Source organism: Littorina saxatilis, linkage group LG6 (assembly GCF_037325665.1).
Source record: "Littorina saxatilis isolate snail1 linkage group LG6, US_GU_Lsax_2.0, whole genome shotgun sequence".
NCBI lineage: Eukaryota > Metazoa > Mollusca > Gastropoda > Littorinimorpha > Littorinidae > Littorina > Littorina saxatilis.
In genome coordinates this window covers 17,123,188-17,148,187 of record NC_090250.1, presented here as the reverse complement: position 1 = coordinate 17,148,187, position 25,000 = coordinate 17,123,188, and the positions used below count along the sequence as shown (strand labels likewise).

General features: G+C 40.2%; 3 protein-coding genes across 3 annotated transcripts in view; 1 reads left to right on the top strand and 2 right to left on the bottom strand.

The window, feature by feature from the left end:
* Positions 1–367, bottom strand: part of LOC138969695 (uncharacterized) — a gene marked incomplete at its 5' end in the record, with an annotated part of 2,502 nt that extends 2,135 nt beyond the window's left edge. Inside the window, one exon of the mRNA XM_070342554.1 lies at positions 1–367. This exon is cut by the window's left edge and continues 2,135 nt beyond it. Coding sequence (XP_070198655.1) covers positions 1–367 — 367 coding nt within the window.
* LOC138968630 (uncharacterized) lies at positions 106–4,060 on the bottom strand. The gene is made up of 4 exons (XM_070341228.1): positions 3,910–4,060; positions 2,653–2,940; positions 1,496–1,659; positions 106–817 (listed from the first exon to the last, which is right to left on the bottom strand). Exons 1-4 carry the CDS (start codon positions 3,923–3,925, stop codon positions 368–370), a joined length of 918 nt encoding a protein of 305 aa, XP_070197329.1. The 5' UTR covers positions 3,926–4,060; the 3' UTR covers positions 106–367.
* A 1,362-nt stretch (positions 4,061–5,422) lies between these two features.
* Positions 5,423–25,000, top strand: part of LOC138968629 (E3 ubiquitin-protein ligase TRIM33-like) — a 20,044-nt gene continuing 466 nt past the window's right edge. The window contains exons 1-7 of the mRNA XM_070341226.1: positions 5,423–6,002; positions 11,755–12,882; positions 17,635–17,708; positions 18,116–18,201; positions 18,621–18,741; positions 19,932–20,052; positions 22,704–25,000. The exon at positions 22,704–25,000 is cut by the window's right edge and continues 466 nt beyond it. Coding sequence (XP_070197327.1) covers positions 11,764–12,882; positions 17,635–17,708; positions 18,116–18,201; positions 18,621–18,741; positions 19,932–20,052; positions 22,704–22,811 — 1,629 coding nt within the window. The 5' untranslated portion in view covers positions 5,423–6,002; positions 11,755–11,763 and the 3' untranslated portion in view covers positions 22,812–25,000. The remainder of the gene's footprint in view (positions 6,003–11,754; positions 12,883–17,634; positions 17,709–18,115; positions 18,202–18,620; positions 18,742–19,931; positions 20,053–22,703) is intronic.

The window sequence follows — 25,000 nt, the reverse complement described above, 5'->3', positions numbered from 1 at the left end:
TTTCTTCTTCCTCTTCAGCACGCTTCCGCTCGCGTTGAGTCATCTCCTGCATCTGTTCTCTCATCAGACGTTCGTGCTCAGCTTTCTCTTCTTGGATTTTCTTCATTTCTTCTTGTTGCTGCTGCGCGACTTTCTGTTGATACTCCTGCTGGCGCCGAAGTTCGTCCTCAATCTTTTTTCTCTTCTTTTTGTCTTTTTCGGCGAGGCGTTTTCTTTCTTCTTCACGTTTCTCAAACTCCTCTTTTGCCTCCCGTGCTTTCTCTACTGCCTGGTCGGCATCCTTCTTCAACTGCTGGACGTATTTTTGCCTCTCTAGATCTTTTCTTTCAACCTCTTGGATGCGTCTTGAGACTTCCTCCTCCAGGCTTTAGCCTATGGTGGCGTACTTCGGGCACTTGTATGGCGTGTTGCCGTTGCATGCCATCATCTCTCTCACCTGTTGAAAGAGGCGTTCCACTTGCGGTTGAGTATCTTGCGCTATGTTGTTGAAAACAGCGTAACGCCTGTTGGTGTCGTTGAAGACTTGCAGCAGCTCTTTTGGGGAATTCTTTGAGAGGATTTGTTCCACGGTTGTGTTCTCGTGCTCCAGTTGATCCCCTCCTGTAAACAAAACGATCATGTAGTTGCTGATGGACTCGTCGAAGAGAGCCCTCAGCCGTTTGTAAGCTCCATACTCCTCTGCCGTGTAGCGTCCCATTCTGACGACGTACAAGATGGCGTGAGGACCCGGATGCATACCTGCCACGGCCTGAACGATGATTGTTCCGATTTGCTCGTGGTTCTTTCCGGTGTCATACAGGCCTGGGCAGTCCATTATCTGCGCAGAATGACAGGGGAAAAAGTTTGAATTTCAAATTTGGGCCAAGTTTGTGAAACGTGAAGTATTATGAGAATTACAATTACAAAGTGACCATGACCTTATAGACAAGCGTTTTCGTTTCCTGCTTAAGGCTACCCTTTGTTTGTTAATAAATACACCAATGGAACGCATTTGTAATAGTTTCTGTGGCTTTAAAGCTACACAGAAAATGCAAGGTAAAAGGCCGGTAAACATTTTTCTCGTGGTCTATACTTTTCGTAACCTGAACATTCATTGATGTGTGACCAGTTATGTCAAGGTACTTCATTTCCATATCAAATTACATTACACGTCAATCAGGTCAGCAAAAAGACCATTACATAATTAGACGTTTGAACTTCACAAATGACTTTTTACTACCATGGAAACTCTAAAAAGATGAACTATTATTTAGTATTTGACACTTTTTTCTTTTTGTTGGGAGGTATACTATATGCCACCAACCCATTCTGCAGAACCTACATTGGCGAGGAATAGTCATTTTAACGCCTACTAAGCTGTCTTATTCTGTTATTTGTTTTAAATTAATTTAATTAAATTTGTATGTCCATCCACTATACAGACCATTAGGTCGAAGCAACTTGTACATGTTTCGTTTTGTATTTTCTATTTTAAAAATCTAATTCCCTCACATACCTCGATCATTTTATTTCCACGCTTCCAAGTTTTCCTCTCACAGTCACTGGTCACAGAGGAAAAGGATGGCGCAGTTTCAAAGAGCTTCTTCCCAAAAATTGTGTTTCCTGTTGTGCTCTTTCCACTTCCCGTTTTCCCCAGCAGTAGGAATCGAAACACCTCTCCTGCAGCAAGAAAAAAACCTCTTTGGAATGTTATGTCAGGAAGCTAAGGTCGATGAATGATAAGCTACCAAATAACATGCCATCAAATACGATTAGGTCAAACAAAGTATATGTTGGTTTTAGGGTAACGTGACCAGAAAAGATAGGGTCGGTAGGTCGGCTTTTAAAAAAAATATTTGTTTTAATAATTTAGTCGAGTTTCACGGAGGTTACTTCCCTTAGTCTCGGTATGGTTTGCAAAATGTGCTAAAAGTTTTTTTTGGTTTTTTTGAGAAATTAAAAAAACATTTTAGGGGCGGCGGGAAAAAAATTGGGTCGGTCGGGTTACCCTAAACCAACATATATTTTTGTTTGGCCTTAACACGAAACACAGTGTAGAAAGTCGAGTTGGTAGGAGGGTCAACTGAAAGGACTGCCACCAATGTATGTGAACTTTGAAGCTCACAGGGATGGTCAAATCGTCCGCCCGATCGCCAGGGGCGAGTGAAAAAAATCCACCAGGCTAGTAAAAACTGTCTTGCAACTCGCCCGGCTGGCCAGTGAAAATTCTGGTCAAATGCAACACTTTTGGTTGTATACTATCGAGTTCCAAAGCCATATACATATAAACACTGCTGATGCAGCAACTGTGGTATGTACCGGGTCAGCGAATTTTCTGGCGGGCTAGTAGCTTTCTTGAAGTTACTCGCCCGGTTGGCGAGTTAAAATTGTGAGATTTGGCCATCCCTGAGCTCTTCAGACAGATGATGGCTACAAAGGATTATCCCTGGACTGTGCAATTAATCTGAAAATGATTCTTCTACCTAACAAAATAGTATCGACCTTTCTATAAAAAAAACCCTTATTTTCCTCTTTACTTTATGGGTTCGTCACTTGACTTGATAAAAAAAAGTAGTACTTTTGTACAAGTGTAAATAAAATAAAAAAAATCCCTACCTCCATAGAAAGAAATTGAAAAATGGTTTTCTCATCTGCCAAAAAGAGCATTCTCACCTGTTTTGTCAAAACCCATAGATGAAAATCTCTGGGTCAACTGACTCTCATCCCCCATCCTGCTGCCACTACCACCCTGAAAACCAGCAGCAGCTCCAGACAGTGTCTGTATGGCATCCTGTAGCAGCCTACATTGTGTGGACGGCAGGATTCCAGTTGCATGGAAACAGTTCGTAATATCCTCGGGAGTCAAAGCTTTCAGGTCGGTCACAGAAGTAAAGCCTTGGGCCTGTAGCACGTCGATGATGTTTCTCGGCAAGCCCGCTCTTGCGCCCCATGCTTGTAAATCTGACACATGAGGGAAAAAACCCAGAATCAAGCAAAGTCTTGCATTTGGCTAAAAGACAAAAGATGTAGAAACAGAAAAAGGAGGCTAGCATGTGTTAAAGATGCAAGAGCCAGCTTTTACTATTGCAATCAGCACGTACCTCACTACTACACATTTACTGCTACAATACTCGTAGAAAACACCCCACAAAAAACCAATATCGTGACCAAAAAAATCAATGCGTTTGTGATCTAGCGCTTATGTTAAACCCAATAGACGATGCTTAGAAATAACTGCGTCAAGTTTTCATGAGTTGTGAAAGAGTCACTTTTCCTTGGAAAACATTGGGGCGAACAATGAATTGGCATAATAGGTCAATCACCAGTAATCGGCGTGTCTCCAGACACAAGTCGGCGTCCATGTATATATATGGGGAGAAAAGATAGAAGCATGACGTGATGGAAAAGTGAAACTATATTTACACAAACACCCGATGACATCAACGATCCTTACTCAATTTCGTGTGGCTATAAAAAGAGGGTTACGCGGTGTACACACATTACTAGACCTCATGTTACGAGAAATCACTACACGATATTGATTCGTTCTGACTGGGTCACTCTGGGCAAAAGAACGAACCAGACTACATGAAAGCAGACACGAATTAAATACTCAGCCGTTTCAAAAGAGTAAACAATTCATGTTATTGAGAACTGACAATGATATCACTCTTCAACTGCCCCTCTCTCTCTCTCCCTGACCCCCCCTCTCTCTCTCTCTCTCTCTCTAACACACACATACATATACAAACACACACACCCCAACACACACATATACTTACACACCCTCACACCCACACACACACACACACACACACAAACAGCTCCCCCCACACTGACACATACACACACACTCACACAAACACACACACACACATACACACACAAACACCCCCCCCCACACACACACACACACTGACACAAACAGACCTTCGTGTCCATCCATCGGAGAAGCAACAACCACTGTGGCTCCACCAAACCGTGTTTCTGACAATAAATAGGTGCGCACTCAACGAGGGTCTTGCGACAACAACATATGCAAGCACTGCAGCTCGAGGCGAATCTATTCATAAAGGACTTCTCATAAAGCACAGTCAGGAAGGTTGGTTTAAAAAGTCTAGTCATAAATGTAGGTACACAACTGGATAATACGATCACACATACACACAGGCACGCTCGCACGCACGCACGCACGTTCGCGCGCACGCACGCACGCGCGCACGCACTCTCACACACACAATCACACACACACACACACACAAACGCACACACACACACGCACACGCACACATACACATACACACGCACACACACACACACACACACACACACACACACACACACACACACACACACACACACACACACACATGAATGCAGCGGTACACGTTGTGACAAAGAAAACTATGAATACACGACTTACTGAGGCAGTGAAGAGATCTATTCACAAATACATGGGGGCACACATGTCAAATGAGAAATAGACTTCGAATGATAGAAATAATCTGCCTGTACAAATTCTACTCATACATTCGGGGTGGTAGCTAGGTGTCAAAAAAACAACAACACCAAACTGATTCAGCATGCGCTAAATATTGTAATATTTGAATATTTACTCGCTTAACACAAACGTACACTGAAAAATATTGTACATAGAGAATACTACATGGCTTGCTGTGTCGTACCAGATTTACACGAGTTTTTGTTTTTTTAAATATTGAACTGCGAGCGAAAGCGAGCTGTTCACTATTTGAAAAAGCAACGAGTGTAAATCTGGTACGACACAGCAAGCCATGTAGTATTCTGTTTATCCTACATACTGTACTTACGTGTATTTTACTGAAAATGTCCTGCAGTCGAGGCAGCTAAATTGAAGACGCTTGTTTTAGAACCTCAATCTCTTCTAAAGCCTCGTGCAATCTATTACGTCAAAGCAAAGAAACGTCACTCTGAAAGAGTGTGGCGTGACGCGTTAGTTCTACAAATTCATCGAGGGTTATTAGCGAGCGCAATTTTTTTTCTATAATGACGTTTGTCTCGGTAACTTTGGCATCATAAGCAGTGGAAAAACAGGTCCCTGCCAGACTTGCTTGACATGACCTCATTTACATGATATACACACGTGTGATTTGAACGATTATTATCTCACGGGTGTCTCTCTCACGTATGTAGGATAAATTCGTTTTTGTAGTGTGCAGTCAGCAATAACGAACATTCAGCTTTCTTGGACACGCGCGTAGTGTTCTTGGGTTTGAAATTGTATTTAACAGTATATAATTATGTTAGAACATAGTTACGCATGTATTCCGCGCCTTTGTGAGCAGATAACGTTTTCTCATGAATTGATTTGTTACTTAAAACGTGCTAAAAGGTGTTGTTTATGTACATTTATTTTTAACTTGACTTCATTTATTCTAGAGGTAAGGTCCCCGAAAAGGGAAGCCCAAAGCAGCCGCGAGCAAAAAAGTTACATTTCTGAAGAACCTGTCAAGACTTGTCTTTGGGTCTACGTTTCTATTTTAATGTGAAAGGGTGAGTTGCAACCTGTCTCTCTAAATGCTCAGTCCTGCAAAGCGGTCTACTCACAATATCGAAGTATCATATACAGGGGTTGATATGAAGTTCTATGCCGCCTCGTGGTTTGATAAAGAATAACTATAAGTTTATTTTGCTCACAGAATAGACATTCTGCGATAGATATGACTTCGTACCCCAGTGTTGTAATTACCGTACTTATCAGCGTGTATTAACATTCATTATATGTATAAAAAAAATATAAAAAAACTGACATAAATCACGACTAAGCTGGTGTGTGTTTTTCTGCCGGATAATGTACACAGCGCTCGGTGCATGTGCACCTTCCTGGCAGTCACGTGACGTTATTTGTTCAAAATAGCACTCAACACGGAAGTCTTTTTGTGCTTGGTGAGAGACTGACTTCATGTACACAAAGTCATCGCAACATTCCAGTCGTTTTCATTTCCCTGTGTCATCCGGACGACTCTCTGTCTTCCCCTAAACTCGTAAGTAGTCCTGTCTGTTCACAATAGCAAATGCTGACTTTTTTGTTGTTGCTATTCAATTAGCTTCGGTTTCATAGGCTTTCCCAAGGAAGTCGGTTTTGATGGTATAGGCTTTCAAACCACTGACTGGCCACACGTGTAGAAAGAATCAGTTCTGTGCGGTATGCATGTTAAAGCTGAGGTCTCTCTACGACTATCCGGGGTTGTGTGTTTGAAACGATAGGGCTGATATTAGCCTAGCGGTTAGGACATCGACACCGTAAACTCAAGGTTGTGGGATCGATTCTCGGCCAAGGCGTTTATTTCTTCCCCTTGATCCCTCTTGAAAATACAGTTTGCTCAGCCCTGAGAGAGCAAACCGGAAGTTATCAGCACAAAAGTCGGGCGTTGAATGAAACTGTCAAGGCCATGCAGACAGTGTAGGGCGAGTTACATTCCGCCTTCGCTGTACAGAATTCTGTACATGATTCTCAGCCCGATATTGCAAACAACTAGCCCCGGATAGTCATAGTAGAGTGACCCAAGCTTTCACAACTCATGTGTATACTTTTGAAAATGTCGATACATATTCTGTCGCTTATCCCAGTCACAGCGGGCCCGAACGGTTATTAATCTGTGTTGTTGTTGTTGCTGTTGTTGCTGTTGTTGTTGTTGTTGTTGTTTTACAAGGAATTCGAAGTGTTAGCTTTTGTATTTGTGTCTGTATTCTGTCTATGTATATTTCAAACTGCGTATTCAGCTGGCCATCTTGCACAGACAAATGACCTGTATGTGACCGATTTCGTTTCTTTCTTGCTACCACAAAACAATATAGTGGGGCTCCTATGTTGCAAAATCATTCAAATCATGCAACAAACACCAAATTAAGCAAATATGAAGAGTTTTATGTGCTTAACAAAACCTGATACAGAGCCATCGCGAAAAATAAAAAAATGGGTAGTTTTTAAACAATTTTTCAAAATGGCCGCCAGTGTAAACGGTTGGGTATGTTAGGCATATTTCACTTCATGTGATTAACAGCAAATTTGGTGTAAATGGACATTTGCTTTTGCTTAACAAAACCTGATACAGAGCCACCGTGAAAAAATTAAGAAATCAGTAGTTTTTTTTACAATTTTCAAAATGGCCGCCAATAAAAGGGTATTTAGGCATTTTTGATGCTACAAGACATTCTCTTGCAATAGAAACTAACACAAACACATTTTTAAACAAAACAATACATGTATTGTTGGTGCAGAGAATGATTGGACGGTGTGGGTGGCAGGGTTGAAGAATTTGTGGATTACCTAAACTGTGCAAAAATAAATATATTGCACCAATTTTCATACCAAAACGAAAACATTCATTCCTGTGCTGTTATATTCAATGTATGCTATTGAGGGCACTCAACTTGGCTAACTGGAACACTTTTAAGATAAAAGGTGGCCTTTACATGGGTTATTTGACCGCCGCCCAAATAAGGGTACCCCCAAAATAAAACTGATAAAAATGTAATGTATCAACTCAAAAGTCGACTAAAATTCATAATCGCTGTATTTCGAAAACGTTGTTTGTTCTCATGTGTTTACACAACTAGCACATTCCGGCAAGTGTCTATACTCAAAAGAAACTTTGGCAGTACTTGAAACAACCATCTGTCATATATACATGCGAAGTCAAAAATATGTGGGATGTAAGTCAACAAACCTGTGGCAGTTTTTAAAATATTATTTCGTGAAGATTTGAAAGTGTACTCAAACGGTTGAACTACGCCTCGTGCGTAGACACACATTCCTGAAAGTTTCAACGCAACCCACTTGGTCATTGCTAAAATACATGGATTTTAGTTGACTTGGGTATCCCTCAAATTTGACACATAAACATCTCATCCGTGAGATCGACACATACATCAGTAGGTACAATGGCACAACACTAGAAATATGCAAGATGGCGAAATAAAACAACCTGTTCTGGATGGATAATCAAGTTGACTTTCTCTTCGTATACAACAGTGACCCAGTTGTGCCTCAGGAATTGTCGTCGGCTTTTTAAAAGGTACCCGAAGTTTTTGTCACATCTCTTTGTCACGTCAAGGGTATCCTTATTTTGACGGCGTAAATGATGATGTTAAAAAAAAATGTGCCAGATAGCGAAGATGCGAGCCTTTAATGGCATAGACAGTTTGAATAAAATGACACAGGAATAAAAGTTTGAGTTGGGGTATGAAAATGGGTGCAATAATATTTTTGCACAGTTTAGATGCTGACAGTTTTCACAGGCATGCAAGCACATTTGCAGAGAGCTGTGCTCTGCAGTCCTTCTTAGCAGCATTTGCAGCGTTTTGTTGTACAGCTCTTCTTGCAGGCACACCTCATGAGTTCTCGGCACACGCTGGATACCTCTTGAAAGCTCGTCCAGAATGACTCCCACTTTCCAGCCTTGAACGCCAGCCCACAGAGTTTGGAAGTCTAATAGGTAGATGGCTCTTCTCAATCTCATGTCCTGCAGCAGCACCTCTCTTGTAAGGGGATTATGGTCAATTTGGCAGCTCTTTTTACTGAAGAGGTACCGTCTAGCACTGTTTACACCCAGTACGTTGCTGGTTTTGTCCTACAAATGTACACCAAAAAGCTCTTGTGCTGCCCTGTCAGTGGTACTCAGCTTACAAAGAGGAGCAGACAACCTGAAGAAAGTTTGAGTGACGTCTTCAAATGCTTGCCATACTTCCCAAGCCTTCTGATTCCCCAATACCATTGAAGAACGACATAGTGTCACAGCCTGTAAGGCTATGCAAAATGGGCAGACAGGGTGACTTCTCTTGGCCAATGGCTTTGGCAATGTGGTGATACACTTCACGAGCAGAAAAAAACGCAACACAGCTGGAATGAGAAGCAGACTGTCTGGTCTCCTCTACATCCATGGTGCAGGAAATCAGCCTGTGGTACCCTTCACACAAAAGATGAAAAGTGACATTTTTATTTGAATGTATTTGAATAATGTTTACTATCTCAGAGAATCGGTCAAAGCCGGGTTAGCAAGTCTTCACACAACAGACCAAAATGAAAGAAAATTATATTTCATGAATTCGTATAATTCTTACTGTTTCAGGTTAAAAAACAAACACAGTTTCCAGTGACCCAACTGATTCTGGAATCTTTCTGACCGCTACATTTATTCGCTTCAAACAGTCGCTAACAGAATGTTGACCATAGTGAGGGTTCGTACGTTAAACCCATCAAATTCACAGAGGTCGCTTACAAATGATGTGCAAACATGTTCCAATTAATACAAATAAAAAAATCTTACTGTTAAGATGTATTAGGTAACAAACCTTGATACAGTAGTACTAGTGAAATCGGCTCCCTTCTGTGGCACCGGAATAAATGCAGAACGCTTGTTCCCAGGAACCGGCATGTGGTGACTCTTGTATATATCCTGTAAAAATAAAATTCACACCAATGCACGGTCAACTTAAAATAAGCAAAAGGATGAGAAACAAGCAACAAACCAAAATTGTAAAACTCAAAGAGCGGTACCTCTTCATTTTTCAAAACCACTTATCTCATTTGATTAGCATACACTGTATGCTTTTGTCTGTTACCTACCGTCTTTGAAAGTTTGATCACAACACTGTAAAGACATGGGGAGTGGAGTGTTTTTATCTCCAGCTGGTCATCCTACTATCTGGCCTACCCTCACTCAGTTTTTGACTCTACCCCTCCCCACCTTATGGAAGTCCTTAACGTAGGCAGGACTAATCATTTATCATACCATGAACAATCTCTTTCTCCTCGCCTTTTATTCAAAGTTCGTTTAATCTGTTTAAAATCACCAGCGTGGCGATCATGATTTCCTTACTTGTAATCAACAGATAGATCTAGATCTATCAGCATCACAATCCAGCTGAGAGTCAATGAGCTATTGCAAGATTAAACAAAGTCTCTGCATTTCAGCGCTTCACCCGATGAATAACAGACCCCAGGGGAGAATTAAACAGTAAAATGATGTGACATTGGTGAATGGATGCGTATTCTTGAAAACTTACCTTCAGAAACGTTGTTTTCGCTCAAATCAAAACACGCAATGTTGCGGAGGCCGCCATCTTGAATTTTCATGCTGCGGATATATAAAATTCTAAAAACGATCAAATTAAATACCAAAACACAAAAATACCCATAAGAGTATTTATGTCATGCATGTGTTATCAGCAGACAACTTCTGGTGCATGGTAAACCATTGAATTTTACATTTGCTGAGTTGGGAATATTTACTGCTGAGCGCTTTTGGTACGAATTTCGTCTGCTGTAAATGCAGCCTTTTATTCCCTATCAAAGACAACAAAAAAAACGATTTCTGAAGTGGCTCTGTATCTGAAATCCCTTAAATAATTATAAGGAACAATACCACAAAGTATGATGTTTGTTGCAAGATGTGAATGATTTATGAGTGCGTCTGCAACATACGAGCCCCACTAATACAATACAATACAATACTCAGACGATACAATACAGTACAATACAATACACAGTGTGTGTGTGTGTTTGTGTGTGTGTGTGTGTGTGTGCGCGTGCGTGTTTGTGTGTGTGTGTGTGTTTGTGTGTGTGTGTGTGTGTGTGCGCGTGCGTGTTTGTGTGTGTGTGTGTAGAGCGATTCCGAAAAAAAACCTACTGGGCCGATTTCCATTAAACTTGACATACAAATTCGTCCAGATGATATCTTCAGACCATTTTTTCCCTTTTTTTCTATTAATTATAATTTATTTGATGACGTCATATTCGGCTTTGTGTCTCTCTGCTAATCAGCATTTTTTTGTAATACCATTTTAGTGTAGGATATGATTATTTCACCAATAAGGACTTTTCTATGTGACCCACTAAATGTTATAGCGGTGAGACCGGGACCCCTTTTGTTAATCACTCTAAAAATAGCAAAGACAAACAAACGGAAATAATTCAACATATCATGATGACTTGTTCACATGATGAAACTTTTTATTTTTCACAATAAAACACTTAACATTTTAAAATACCAAAAAGCCTACTTTGTCTCTGGGAGTGTGTAAACAGAATGACAAGTCACCAGCCACCTGGAATGCCATGCTGTGCTCAGCTCGCAGTGAAAATGGCATGTTCTTTCTTTATTTGGTGTTTAACGTCGTTTTCAACCACGAAGGTTATATTGCGACGGGGAAAGGGGCCCGGGAGATGGGATAGAGCCACTTGTCAATGTTTCTTGTTCACAAAAGCACTAATCAAAAATCATTTGCTCCAGGGGCTTGCAACTTACGTAGTACAATGTATTACCTTACTGGGAGAATGCAAGTTTCCAGTACAAAAGACTTAACATTTCTTACATACTGCTTGACTAAAATCTTTACAAAAATTGACTATATTCTATACAAGAAACACTTAACAAGGGTAAAAAGAGAAACAGAATCTGTTAGTCACCTCTTACGACATGCTGGGGAGCATCGGGTAAATTCTTCCCCCTAACCCGCGGGGGGTGAACATGGCATGGTCAATGAATTTACGTCACTCAGTTTACGTCAAATAAAAGTAGTTTTCCATCATTTCTTTAATGTCTGATGTTGATTCTTTATGTGTTTCTTCCACACGGACAAGAAAATGTGATAGTTGTGTGATAACTTGTAAGCTGTTAATATTCATGAGGCCGCCAGGGAAGTGATTGGTTGCATGAGGTCACGTGAATAAGATCACGTCAGCATCAGTTCAATCCCATCGTCGTTTTTAGGATTGAATCCTCTTTTTTTCAGTGGTAAAAAATGGCGACCGCTTCAGTTCCGGTTCAACCCGAAGAGTACGAATGCACCATCTGCCACGAGTACTTCAAAGAACCCAAGATTCTTCCATGCGGTCACTTGCTGTGTCGCCATTGTCTGCTGTCCTGGCTGCAGTCACAAGATGAGGCGCTCTGCCCACTCTGCCGCTGTCCAATTATAGAAAAAAAGGCGAAAAAGAGCGGGAAAAGTCTTGCCAGAGTCGCTGACGGATTTCTAACGGACAGTGCTATGGGTGCTCTGGTGGAGGCCCATCGTCTTCTGTCCAAACAGCACACGTGTTGTGCGTGTGTCAACGTGGCAGCTGTCTGCCTGTGCGTTGACTGCGGAGACATGTTCTGCCAGGGCTGCACGACGTTGCACAAGAAACAGTCCATGTCTAAAAATCATGCCGTAGAGAAGCTGAGTTCCCTGACCCCCGAGAAACTGGCCGCTAGCAGTCGTACTGCGTGCGCTGCCCACTCGGATAAGCTGCCAGAAGTGTTCTGTCCTACGCACGGACAGTCCGTGTGCCTGCGTTGTGCGACCACCGTCCATCGTCAGTGTCCGGATGTAATGGACCTGGAAGAAAAGGTCGGGCAAGCGCGTACGGTTTTGGCGGAGCTAGCAGCAACGCTGACAACGGGAGAGAACAAGCTTGAGCAAAGCATCAAACAGCTGGACGAGCAGCTGAAACAGATTGACCGACAAACACAGTCGGCCATCGCGGAGCTGAGGGTGACGTTTGATCGGCTAGAAACAGCTGTGAAGACCCACCGACAGCTTGCGGAGGAGCAAGTTTTAAAGACGAGCTCCGACAAGAAGAAGTCTCTGCTTGATGCGAAAAACCATCTTTTGAAACGGCGAGGGAAGCTGACGTCGCATAAGATAGTTGTCGTACGTTCCCAAGGGGTGATAACTCGTCACGAGGTCACTGACATGACCCCTGAGATGAGGAAACTTATGAACGGCCTTGACCGCAGCACTAGTTTGCCGGCCAATTTCAAGGTCTCTTCTGGAATGACGTTGGTTATTGACCCGGAAGAGGTGTCCCAAATAGAGAGAGCGTTGTCAGACCTCGGCAAGGCCAAGGTCACTTCTACAGCTGATGGCGCCATGGCCTCGGTGAGATAAATAGTCATATTTTTTTTCTATTTTTGGAGGAGGGGAGAAAATGAAGAATGGAGATTCTGTAAGTCAGAATGATTTTGCATGATGATTGTCTTCGACGTAGAAGTGACAGTAGGCACACCGCATGTTTATGGGAGGTGTTTATCAGTGTCTGGTTGTAAATGTATGCAGCCGATTACGCCACTTTCCCCTTATTGCACAATTCTTTGAAATTGTCATTAGTTACTCTTTAAGGAAAGACAAAATAAATCATGGTTGGCGTTTGATTTTTATCTCTATCAGTCCAGAAAACTTACATTCAAATGTTTTTTTGTATTTTTAAACACATACATAACAAGTCACATTCAAAATGTGATTGTCAGGGGAGACAGAGAGAGATATATAGAGAGGAAGAGAACGCAGGAACGCAGGAACGCAGGAAATTTAATGCGAGGCCACCGGCATATACGCATGGGGGTTTACAAAAGACACAGGAAAAAAAAGGAATAAAAATCAACAACAAAATTTCATGGTTGTACAGAAACAAAACAAAAAAAATTATATATCGTGGCACGAAAATTTTCAAAGTATCAGTCATAGCAACAATTGCCTGTTTGAAATTTCTTCATCACGTGTTTTCATGGCATAATAACAATACATGGCTACAGCTCTATTAATGTATATACTCTCATTTTGTAGCAGAAAAATCAAGGGTGGTACATGTACATTGTCAGTGAAATATTTCAAAATATATTTTACACGTAGATCCTGGTATTTTGGGCAATGTAGCAGAAAATGTATTTCGTTTTCCACAGCAGGACAAAACGGGCACGTGTTTGGTACAGCACTATAGCGTTTGTTTCCATTCAGGTCAATAATACCTAGGCGTAGTTTGACAAAAATGTTTCTAAATTTAGTAAGTGTGATATCTGTTAGGTATTTTTCCGGCTGCAATAAAGACTTGAACGAACTATACGTTGAAAATCTATCACTTTCCATTATCTTACCAAACCATTCCTGCTTATAGCAGTCAATCAAACGCTGTCTAAACGCACGCAAAAAAGCTTTTTCATGAACAACACCACCATTCAACCATACAAAGGAAAACCCACACATATCCAAACAACGCTTTACCGAGCAAGCCCAATTTTGCAAATCAACCTCATTTCCGGGTAACCTTGAAAATCTTTTTTTATCCATCTCGTACGCTTGTCTAGGTAATCTAACCAAAAACATGTTCTGCAGCTTTAGCCAGTACCTGATAACACTGACAGTACTGTCAATGAATAAAGGGAAACGACCGAGTTCTCCATATGCCATCGCGTTTGGAGTTCTTGGTAAAACATTCAAAAATCTTTTACAAGCAAACAAATGCGGAGATTCAACAGAACGAAAGCGTGTGATACCCCATATTTCAGAGGCGTACAAAAGCATAGGTTTTACTAGCGCATCAAACAATTTAAAAAATACACTAACATCCATGCTACCTAAGCTCCACATTGTTTTCATGATTTCTACCACTTTTCCCTTGGCTCTGCCTGCAAATTCTTCTAAAGCAATGTCAAATGATAATTTTGTTGTCAATGTGACACCCAAATATTTATAACTGTTTACAACATCCATAGGTTTACCTTGATAAAACCATTTTTCTGACTTAGATAGATGACCGCCTTTCCGAAAAACCATTACTTTTGTTTTCTTTAAATTTACACTGAGGCCAAGGGCAGAGGAGGCTTGTTCAAGATTGTTCAATTGGTTTTGTAGTCCAGCAGGTGTTGTAGAAATCAAACAAATATCGTCAGCAAAAAGAAGCAAAAAAATTTCTTGTAATCCAGGCAAAAACTGAACACCATGCCTTCCATTTGAGGTTACTATATCGGCTACTTCAGTAATTAACAGGGAAAAAATCAGGGGAGACAACATGCAGCCTTGTTTCACCCCGGCAGGGCAATCAAAAAAGTCAGACACTTCAGGGCCCCATCTTACACATGACTGGACAGAATCATAAATCAGACAGAGAGAGACAGAGAGAGAGAAAGACAAAATGAGTTTTATATACCTTGCAAAAATACGCAGGTTTGCACGACAAAAATTACGTACATTATCATTGCCTGTGAGATTGTTTGTGAATGAATGCAAATGCGCTAGTACGCTATCATACAGGAACAAACACAACTTCAAATGTAGGTTCCCTCCACTGTATTATACAGTTACAATAAACATACACACAAATACACACAATCATGAACATAAATGTTAGGTATTCAAAAATTAGGTACTCACAGGTTTGGATGCGAAAACAGATCGAGATTACAATCCCGTGCACAATTTCACTAACAAAACCCTCTACCCTTCACTTATATAGAGGAATACACAAACAGTCCGTGAACTCACAGGCACACGATATCTAATTTACTGGTATCGAATCACGGCTCGTGTGTAGTCAGAAAAAACAGTCACAGTTCATATTCCGGCAGACTCAAATCACCGTCTGCTCTGCCTACTAAACACTCATTATATCTTATGTACTTAAGATCTTATAGACATATTTTAGCTCTGTTCATACACAGAATTACACAGCGTCCATGGCCGTTCCCTAGGAAATGTATCTGACTACTAATTCCTTCCACTTTCTTTCTTTATTTGGTGTTTAACGTCGTTTTCAACCACGAAGGTTATATCGCGACGGATTCCTTCCACTGGCGACCTCGGTCTACTCAGTTCCTTTCGTCTTGTGACCTCTATGGTCCAACTATACGGACAACCATAACCTTGCAATAACTTCGCGAAATCCCGTCGAATTTCAGCTATGCTGGTCTAGAGTTATGATACTTCGGCGGCTTCTCAGATCCTTCACACTTGTCATCTGGTCGCTATCTCCCTCTCAGACCGGTTATACGACGCACTGCACAACATAAATAGCGGACATCTTGTCTTAGATATCTGTCTGCTATGTTTACAGTTTACAGTGTTAGTCGATTCAACTTATGCGATAAACACTCTAGCGATATTCGAATGCTTATTCCATTTACCTGTTAAGTGCTTTACTGTCGCATCTATCCGGGCTTCCTTCCTCCCGGCCGATTACTTGGACAACCCCTCAATGTCCAAGGACAGTGGTAAAGTGTAACAATCCAGGTTTCCCAATTGCTTCGTTTCTGGCCGATTTATGTGGAGCACGTGATGCGCACAAAAAATATTGGCGGTCTAGAAGTGTCGTCTGCGCAATGATCGCGGCGGCTTTCTTGACCGCCAAGGACGACCACGCACGTTGTGAGACGTCATTCGTTAGACCTCAATACCCTAGTTGCGATTTACAACGTCAACTATTCCCGGTCAGTGAGTTTCATTCACAGTGCAACACACTTTGCTATGTCACGCTATATCTCTGGTTAGCGCTCTAAAAGCGTGGAGGATATCACTGTCCAACTTTGCCTGTTACCGTGTTACTCGTGATTTCCTTCACATTGTTAATTACTCTTAATGTGCTGTATATGAAGACAGTTTTGTTATACATTAACACATATGTTAACTGATGGTACGTCGAATGGGAGTAGCCTCTAAAATGACTATTTAACGCAGCAAACAACTCGCAATTTTGGAGATCCATGTGAGAAAAAAAAATTGACAAAACAATTACCACCGCTATCATTTTGAAGATGACACCTTTTTCAATCATACATACCTATCTCTCTGTTGCATTTTCGCTACACAAAAACCCCAAACCCAAACACAATTAAACTATGGTTCTGGGTTAATTACCTCTTGTAAATATGAAAGAAAGAAAAATCAATTCTAAAACACTGTTTGTTCTAACCTGATTTTGCACTCCAAATGATATCAACTAATCAGTAAAAGAAACGCTTGCACAAATTATACAGGTATCTTTATTACTACTAATAAAATATTTAAAAAAAACAAATTTTACATGTTCAAATATTTTGCAACCTCAGACCGAGTAGTTCTATGCGCATACATACTTTCGCTTCCTAGTCGGGCCAAGAACATTTCACTTGTTCATTTTTTTACATTTAGTCAAGTTTTGACTAAATGTTTTAACATAAAGGGGGAATCGAGACGAGGGTTGTGGTGTATGTGTGTGTGTGTGTGTGTGTGTGTGTGTGTGTGTGTGTGTGTGTGTGTGTGTGTGTGTGTGTGTGTGTGCGTGCGTGCGTGTGTGCGTGTGTGTACAGCGATTCAGAGAAAACTACTGGACCGATCTTGTTCCTGGGTATGATATCCTGAGACGAGTGTTTTCATTTTTTCGATAAATGTCTTTGATGACGTTATATCCGGCTTTTTGTGAAAGTCACTGAGGCAGCACTGTCACGCCCTCATTTGTCAATCAAATTGAAATTGATAAAGCAATCTTCGACAAACTCCGGACTATGGGATTGAATTTTAGCTTGGCAGCTTAAAAATTAGTTAATTAGTTTGCTCATTAAAGTTGTCATTAAAATCGAGTTTTCACCAACAGATTTAAAAATGATTGAATCGTATTCCTCAATTCCTCCTGAATTCAAAAATATAATACATATGTCATGTTTACTCTAAAAATGTGCTCAGAATTACAGAAACTAGGTTAAGTAAGTACTGCGTTCGCACGCTACGCGGAGACGAGCGTGGCCCGTCTCGGTTTTTTGATGTGGTTACTCGGTAGTCTCGGCGCGGCGATGACAATTTTATGGTGTTAATCTGTTACTTTGATGCCGACAGCTTGACTAAATGTTTTATATCGCTTCACACGACTTGTTTTCTCTTCTGCAGGCTATAGCCAAGCCGATGTATCGATCAGTCACTAGCCGCCATGTGCAAGTCTGGCAGGACGTCGATGTGCTTTGGTAACTTTGACCTTTGAAAACATATGTCACGTATATATATCCGTGTGTGTGTGTGTGTGTGCGTGTGTGTGTGTGTGTGTGTGTGTGTTTGTGTGTGTGTTTGTGTGTGTGTGTGTGTTTGTGTGTGTGTGTGTGTGTGTGTATGTGTGTGTGTGAGAGAGTGTGTACGTGTTGTGTGTGTGTGTGTGTGTGTGTTTGTGTGTGTGTGTGTGTCCGGGCGTGCGTGCGTGTTTACGTGCGTGTGTGTGTGAACGTGTGTGTGTGTGTGTGTGTGTATGTGTGTGTGTGTGTGTGTGTGTGTGTGTGTGTGTGTGTGTGTGTGTGTGTGTGTGTGTGTGTGTGACATGTGTTAGATTCATTTTAAAGCGCAATCAAAAGTTAAGTAGATTAGTGACTGTCTGTTGCAGCTACAGCAGTACATCCCGTTCTACACCGGTGGCACAGTTTATTGCACCACAACCATTGAGTCCTCAATGTGACAACTTTGCTTTCGGTCAGTAATGAAGTTAGAATGTAACAAACAAACAAACAAACAAACGAACGAACTTTTTGATGTTTTTGATGAAGTTCTTAGCCTCGTCGATGTTTGGATTGTTGTTATTGATAACGTAGAGTTTGTGTATATTTTATTATAAATTCAGAGACAGAAAAAGGGAGAAGGGTGCGCTCTCGCAGTTGTCTGATTTTTGATTTCTACTCCTTACATATTCTTACGTCTGCCAGAAAAACAATCATTTATTATTGTGAATATCATACACAGCTTCAAGGACGAATGAACAAGGTTTCTCGCATTTACACCCCCCCCCCCCCCCCCCCAGATTGTTTTATGAATAAAAACACGGTAAAACATATAGTGTGTAATATCTTTTTCTGGACAAAACGTATCTTTCCACCTTGTTATCGATTTAACAGAGATAATAAACGAAGGAGAGGAGCGCTGCATCGCAATCGGACTGTGTCCCCTCAACTATTGCGCCGGTAGGCAGCCAGGCTGGGATTCTGACTCAGTCGGATATCACGCTGATGATGGAGGGTGAGAATGTTTTTTTTTAAAGCACAAATGTAAGCACCTAACAATATACAAAAAACCAACAACAACAAAAATAGAAAAAGAGGCAAAGAAGAAAAAAAAACTGTAGTCAATGATCAAGTGCCGGTAAAATAGTGGGCGAGTTTCAATGGTCGACCCTAGTCTAGTCTGGTTAGTCCACTGCGCATGTCACAAACGTGGTCTGGTCGAACCATACTCATCCAAAATGGCCGTCGCTATAGATGGATGTTCTTGGCGTTTCTAAACGATAAAACAAACTCACATAAACAAACTCAATATATACCAACTCTTCTTCGCAAAGATAGCCAACACTACATCAAACTAGTTGTCAATGCAGAATATGTGCTTTGAAATAAACAGCATCGTCTAACATTTGTCTCGTAAGTAAAACATCACTTGACAGATCGCAAATTCGACGCCATTTTGTAACCACACAAACCCCATAGGCTGTGTTCGGGTCGAACTAGAGCAACCAGAGTGACGCCATCAGGTTTGACCAGACCCCGTATTAGTCCGACCCCAGAGACTAGGGTCGCCAATGAAACATGCCCACTGTCGATACACTGATGGTTGGAATTGGTTGTTGGTTTTTACCTTCCTTCAACCTATTTGGCTAAGCGGTACCGATTCAGTTTGGTTTTCTTTCTCAGTTCATACGACAGTCTCAGGGTTTGAAACTGCTTACATTTAAAAACGCTCTTGGAAATGCAAACGGGTGAGAATACATCCGCTTTTTGTCCTCTTAAAAGGTTGACAATGCTTTAGTGGGAAGTGTTAATACAGAACGTACACCAGTTTTGCTTCTTCGCGACGGTTTGCTCCACACACGCATTGCTTTAGGCCAAATAAAAATATATGTGGGTTTAGGGTAACGTGACCAAAAAAGATAGGGTCGGTCGGTCGCCTTTTTTTCTTTTTTTTTTCTTTCTTAATTTTTAGTCGATTTTAAAGGAGGTTACTTACCTTTGTCTCGGTATTGTTCGCAAAATGTGCCAAAAGGTGTTTTTTTGTGTGTTGAAATTTTAAAAAAAGTTTTATTTTTGGCGGGAAAAATTAGGGTCGGTCGGGTTACCCTAAAACAACATATACTTTTATTTGGCCTTATGTCAGGGATAACTGGATGAAGCTGAACATCCGCGAATACCACTATTTAACCTTTGCCTTTTCTGCAGTATCTTCGCCGGCGCAGGTCATACAACGAGGTGTGTTGACAAATGCTCAAAAGGGGACATCATGGTGTGTAAGCTGGACTTCTCTACTTCAAGAGTTCACTTCTACAAGAACTTCGCACAGGTAAGTTGAGACTGTTTTGTCAGCAAAAGTGACAATAGATCAAAACAGATTGTAGGCGATGTGGTTGGGTAGTAGGAAACATTGTGATGAAACATTTTATAATTTTGTTTGGAAGGAAAAGTTGAAGATTTTGGGTGTATATTTTTGTAATGATAAGAGTGCTTCTTAGGTAGAAGATAACTGGACTGGAAGAATAAGGAATATTAAGCGATTGATTTGTGCATGGGAGAAGCGAAATTTGAGCATTGTAGTGAAAATATGTATTGTGAAAACGTTTTTAATTTCACAATTTGTGTATATTATGCAAGCGTTTGTATTACCTGACTGTGTTTTGAATGAAGTCAATACCTTATTGTTTAGATTTTTGTGGCGAAAAAGAGATTGTAATCGGAAGGCCTTTGAAAAGGTGAAAAGAAGCGTTTTATGTTTTGAAATTGAAAAAGGTGGTATAAAAATGATCGATATTAGGCAAATGCAAATTTCTTTTTTATTACAATGGGTTTCACAACTGACTACATCAAATGAAAATGATAATTGGAGTTTCACTCCAAAGATGATGTATTTGCGTTTTGGAAAGCATTTTGAAACTTTCTTATCGAATGTAAACAGTGCAAGATTTAAAAGGTTAGACCTAGTGAAATCACACTTTTGGAAAGCAGTATTAAAATATTGGCTGGATAATAACCACTACGATCGTGGGACAGTCGGGCCGACTTTATTATGGAATAATGCATGCATAACGTATAGTGGCAAAGTTTTATTTTTTGAAAGTTGGATACAACGAGGTGTATTGGTATTAACTGACATTGTACGTTCGGGAGACATATTATCATATCAAGATATATGTGATTTGATTGGATATTCGCCAAACCGAATTCTTGAATATAATGTTGTAAAAGCTGCTGTGTCATTATTTATGAGGAAAAATGTTGTAAATATGACTGATGATGTTTGTATTACCTTACCACTGTTTAACGGCAAAAATGTGTTAAGTGCCAGAGAATATAGGAAAGAGATTATTAATATGAAAACAGATGTACCATGTTCCGGAGGATTTTGGAAGAGAAAGTTTAATGTAGAAATTGATGAACGATCTTGGATAGTTGCCTATCAGTCAACACAAAAGACTAGATTAAGAGTTTTACACTGGAAAATTATGCACAACATTTATCCGACCAACATTCTCCTGTGTAAAATGAAAGTAACGGAAACTAATAAATGTAATTACTGTTGTGATGTAACTGATTTCATTGAACACTTCTTTTTTGAATGCCCGGTTGTATACAAATTCTGGAAGTTTATTGAAGAATTTATTTTTCGTACTTTAGAAATTAAGATTGTTTTGAAAGTTAGTGATGTTTTATTTGGTATTCATTTTGTAATGGTGAAAAAGGCAACTATGTATAAAGTGAACCACATTATCTTAATCGGAAAGATGTGCGTTAGTATATATAAAAAAACAAATTCGTTTTTACCGTTGGAAAGTATTTTTAATAGGCAGTTAAAGATAAGAAGCATTTTTGTGTGAGTGTTCAAAGAACAAAACGTTAAAAAGTTTAGCTTGTTGTACTCGATAAGTTGTATTTAATTCATTGTATGAGATATTGTTAATTGTAGTTATTTATTTGAATAAAATTGTTTGAAAAAAAAAATTACCCAGGAATGATTTTTAGAAATCTGTCAAAGTAAAAAAACTTGCCTTTTTCCTGAGATTTATTTTGTGCTTATAATATCTACCAAAAAATCAAATCTGTTCCTAAATGTGAAAACTTTGCCTTGTTAGAATAAAACAAACATTCTAAAAAAAAAAATAAAAAAACCAGATTGTAGGATTAAATCAAAATGATGGCATGTGCCCAAGAGGAAAGCAGCCCTGAGCGCACGATAAATCCAAACCCAGGCGGATATGTGGCGTGAAATGAATATTTAAAATCCTACAGACACACAAGGTTAAGCCTATTAAGGACTAGCCTGAGGAATATGATAGGAGATTATATATGGCGTTTACCCGGACAGTTAATCATGGGTAGAAAGGTGTACATGTGTGGTTTTCAGCGAGAAATATACACGTAAACGAACATACGAACCGATTTGCTGTAGATCCGTCAATATTTTAACATGTTTGTCCACTTTCATCTCATCCTACACGACTCCTTGTCGAAAAAAATGACTGCTAAGCCTAACTATATTTTCCTTGGTGTGTCCTGCGCAGATAATTATGTGAAATTTCACCATTTAAAACGGTCGGGATTTTTGCTAAAATTCAAAATGAAATGAAGCAGTCAAAACTGTGTGGTATCGCACCCCCGCAACGCCTGGGTCGGAATAAAATTGCCTCCGTGTTGGAGACTATACACAGCATTACGATCATTGATCGAGCTAAAGAGTCCGGGTGCGGAGGCGCACGCTTGGTATAGCCTTGAATATACGGGGTGCACTCTGCATAATATACACATCAGAGTGAGTTGTTCTTCCTGATCACAGATGAAAGCCTATCGGCAGCGTGGTACTTAATTTGCCTCGTTTTGAAAAGCTAAAATCAGTAAAAAGGGCGCTTACTCAACCATGCCGCTTTCAAATCCTGACCAAGTTCTTTCTGAACATCGTCAATTAAGATCATGAAGAGGATAATCAATAGCTATATTTTACAGGTCTTCGCGGTGCGGGTGAACATACCACACGCAGGATTCCACCCTATTGTGGGCATGCACTCGCAAGGGGAGGCTGTGAAGCTGCTACAGAAAGAACCATGGCAGTGAGACTTGCAAGTTTGTCCACTCAGGGATCTGTACGTTTGGGCTATATTTCTGAGAAATTTGGAATGGGAGATGATCAGTTCAGCTTGGGTACAGCTCGAATGCAGCGATTTGAGGATGCACCTATTGGTGTAAGTTGGTTCAGTGCCTCGTCAAAGCTGCAAAACAAGCACCCTCCAAATAACAATAATAAGCCAAGTAAGCACATTAAAAATCATTTTATGGAGTATGGAGTCATCATACAGACAATCGGCGAGTAACTCCTCATTTTCAGTGGGTCGGCCTATACCACTTTTAATCACTAGAAATTCAACGGTTCACTTGAACGACCGTGAGACCTTTTATTTCAGTATTACATGTACGGTGTTTTTGACATTTCAGTCACCCGGAGACAAGGGGTGCGTAAAGATGGCGAAGATAAGACTGTTAAGTGTTTGGACTGTTTGGAAGAGCAGGAGACGTATAACGTTGTTAAATGTTGCTTTTATTTAAACCAGCACCATCTTGCATTGCCGGACGAATAAAGTACATGTATGTCCTACCCAAGATGATTTACGAAGATCAGAAAGGGTTTTTGAAAGGATACTCTCGATCTCAGGAATACATATTAAACTATTATAATGTATAATGCTTATGTGTCTAGAACAAAGGATCCTTTTGTTGTGGTTGGTTTACTAGGGTGTTTGATTGTATATCCTGGCCGTTCCTGGAAAGAGCACATAGGACATTCAATTGTGAAATTTAAGTCAGGATGTGGGTTTTGACATGTTTTTGTAGCATGAAGTCGTGTGGTAATGTGAATGGCCGGTATTCTGGCTGGTTTGAAGTGAAACGTGGAAACAAACAGGAAGCCATCTTTTTATCTCATTTGTGTAGGCATGTGTATCAGTTATGATCCAAGAGAATGAAACAATTATGGGATTGAAGATTGCACATGAAGAGACATGTTTGTCACAAGTTGATTATTGATTTTTTCTTTGATGTTTAAAGGGAATCCGTTTATTGCTTGATTGCAAGAAACAGAGTTGTTGTTATGCAAAATTCTGCGTTTTGGTGCCCATTTTGGTCGTTTCCGTGTGAAAGCTAGGATACCTGAGATCCTGCTTTGAAGTAATCTGCTTTTTTCCAGCTGCCCCTCGCCCTAAAGAGGGACTAATCTACAACTGCTACATAATAAACAGACACAGAAAACAATATTAAGTGTTAACAGATATGTATGTAGTTGAAAATTATATGATAATAAAAACAATACCAGCATTAGGAAACAGAAGAAAAAAAATCTTAATAATTTCCCCCCTGCAGATTTTCTCCGTATGTGTTCGACGTGTTAGAAACAGATGTGTGTGTGTGTGTGTGTGTGTGTGTGTGTGTGTGTGTTTGTGTGTGTGTGTGTGTGTGTGTGTGTGTGTGTGTGTGTGTGTGTTTATGGTTGTGTTTTCAACAGTACAAACAAGAACATAATTATGTTTATCAGGATTGGTGTACTTCTTCTTTTGAGTACTGATATAAAACCTAGAGTCATCATCTTGTTTTCCCGCTCTTATTTTGAAATGCACGAAGAAAGCCATGGAAACTGTCATGTGATGTAATGGGGGATTTGTGAGAATATGTTTGTGTATAATCAGGCTAACGATAAAGTTTGTTTCCGTACTTGCTCCTAAAATGAATGTCACTCAGTCTATATTTCAGTTTATACTCTTTTACATTCTTTTATGTGGCTGTTGAATGTAAAATCTTCCATGTGTAAGCTTATATTTTAAGATTTATGAATTGATTGTGTGATGCGTTTAAAAGTTTTGATAGCCTAAGAAGAAAATAATAGGGTGTGCCTGTTTGTTTGCTGTTTAATGTTTTGCTCTATTACCTGTGTTAAATATTCATTATATTTTAAAGCTCAATGCGTGTATGTGAGTGCTGTGTATTTAGACTTTATAGTCAGTGATGTGTTAATCGTCTGACTTTTTTTTAATGTGGGAAGTATTTAATTCTGTGACAGTCATCGTCTCTCTGACTCCCCCCCTGTATACCCACCTTACCGACTTATATCTCCCCGATATTGCTAAAAAATAAAGTGAAATCCCTTCCCGTCCTCTGATTCTTTTGCTGTATTTTTTCCTCTTTTTGTGGGTAAAAATTGTATCTTGTCTGTCTTACATTTCTAATAAGGGTATAAGCGATTCTCTGACCTTGAC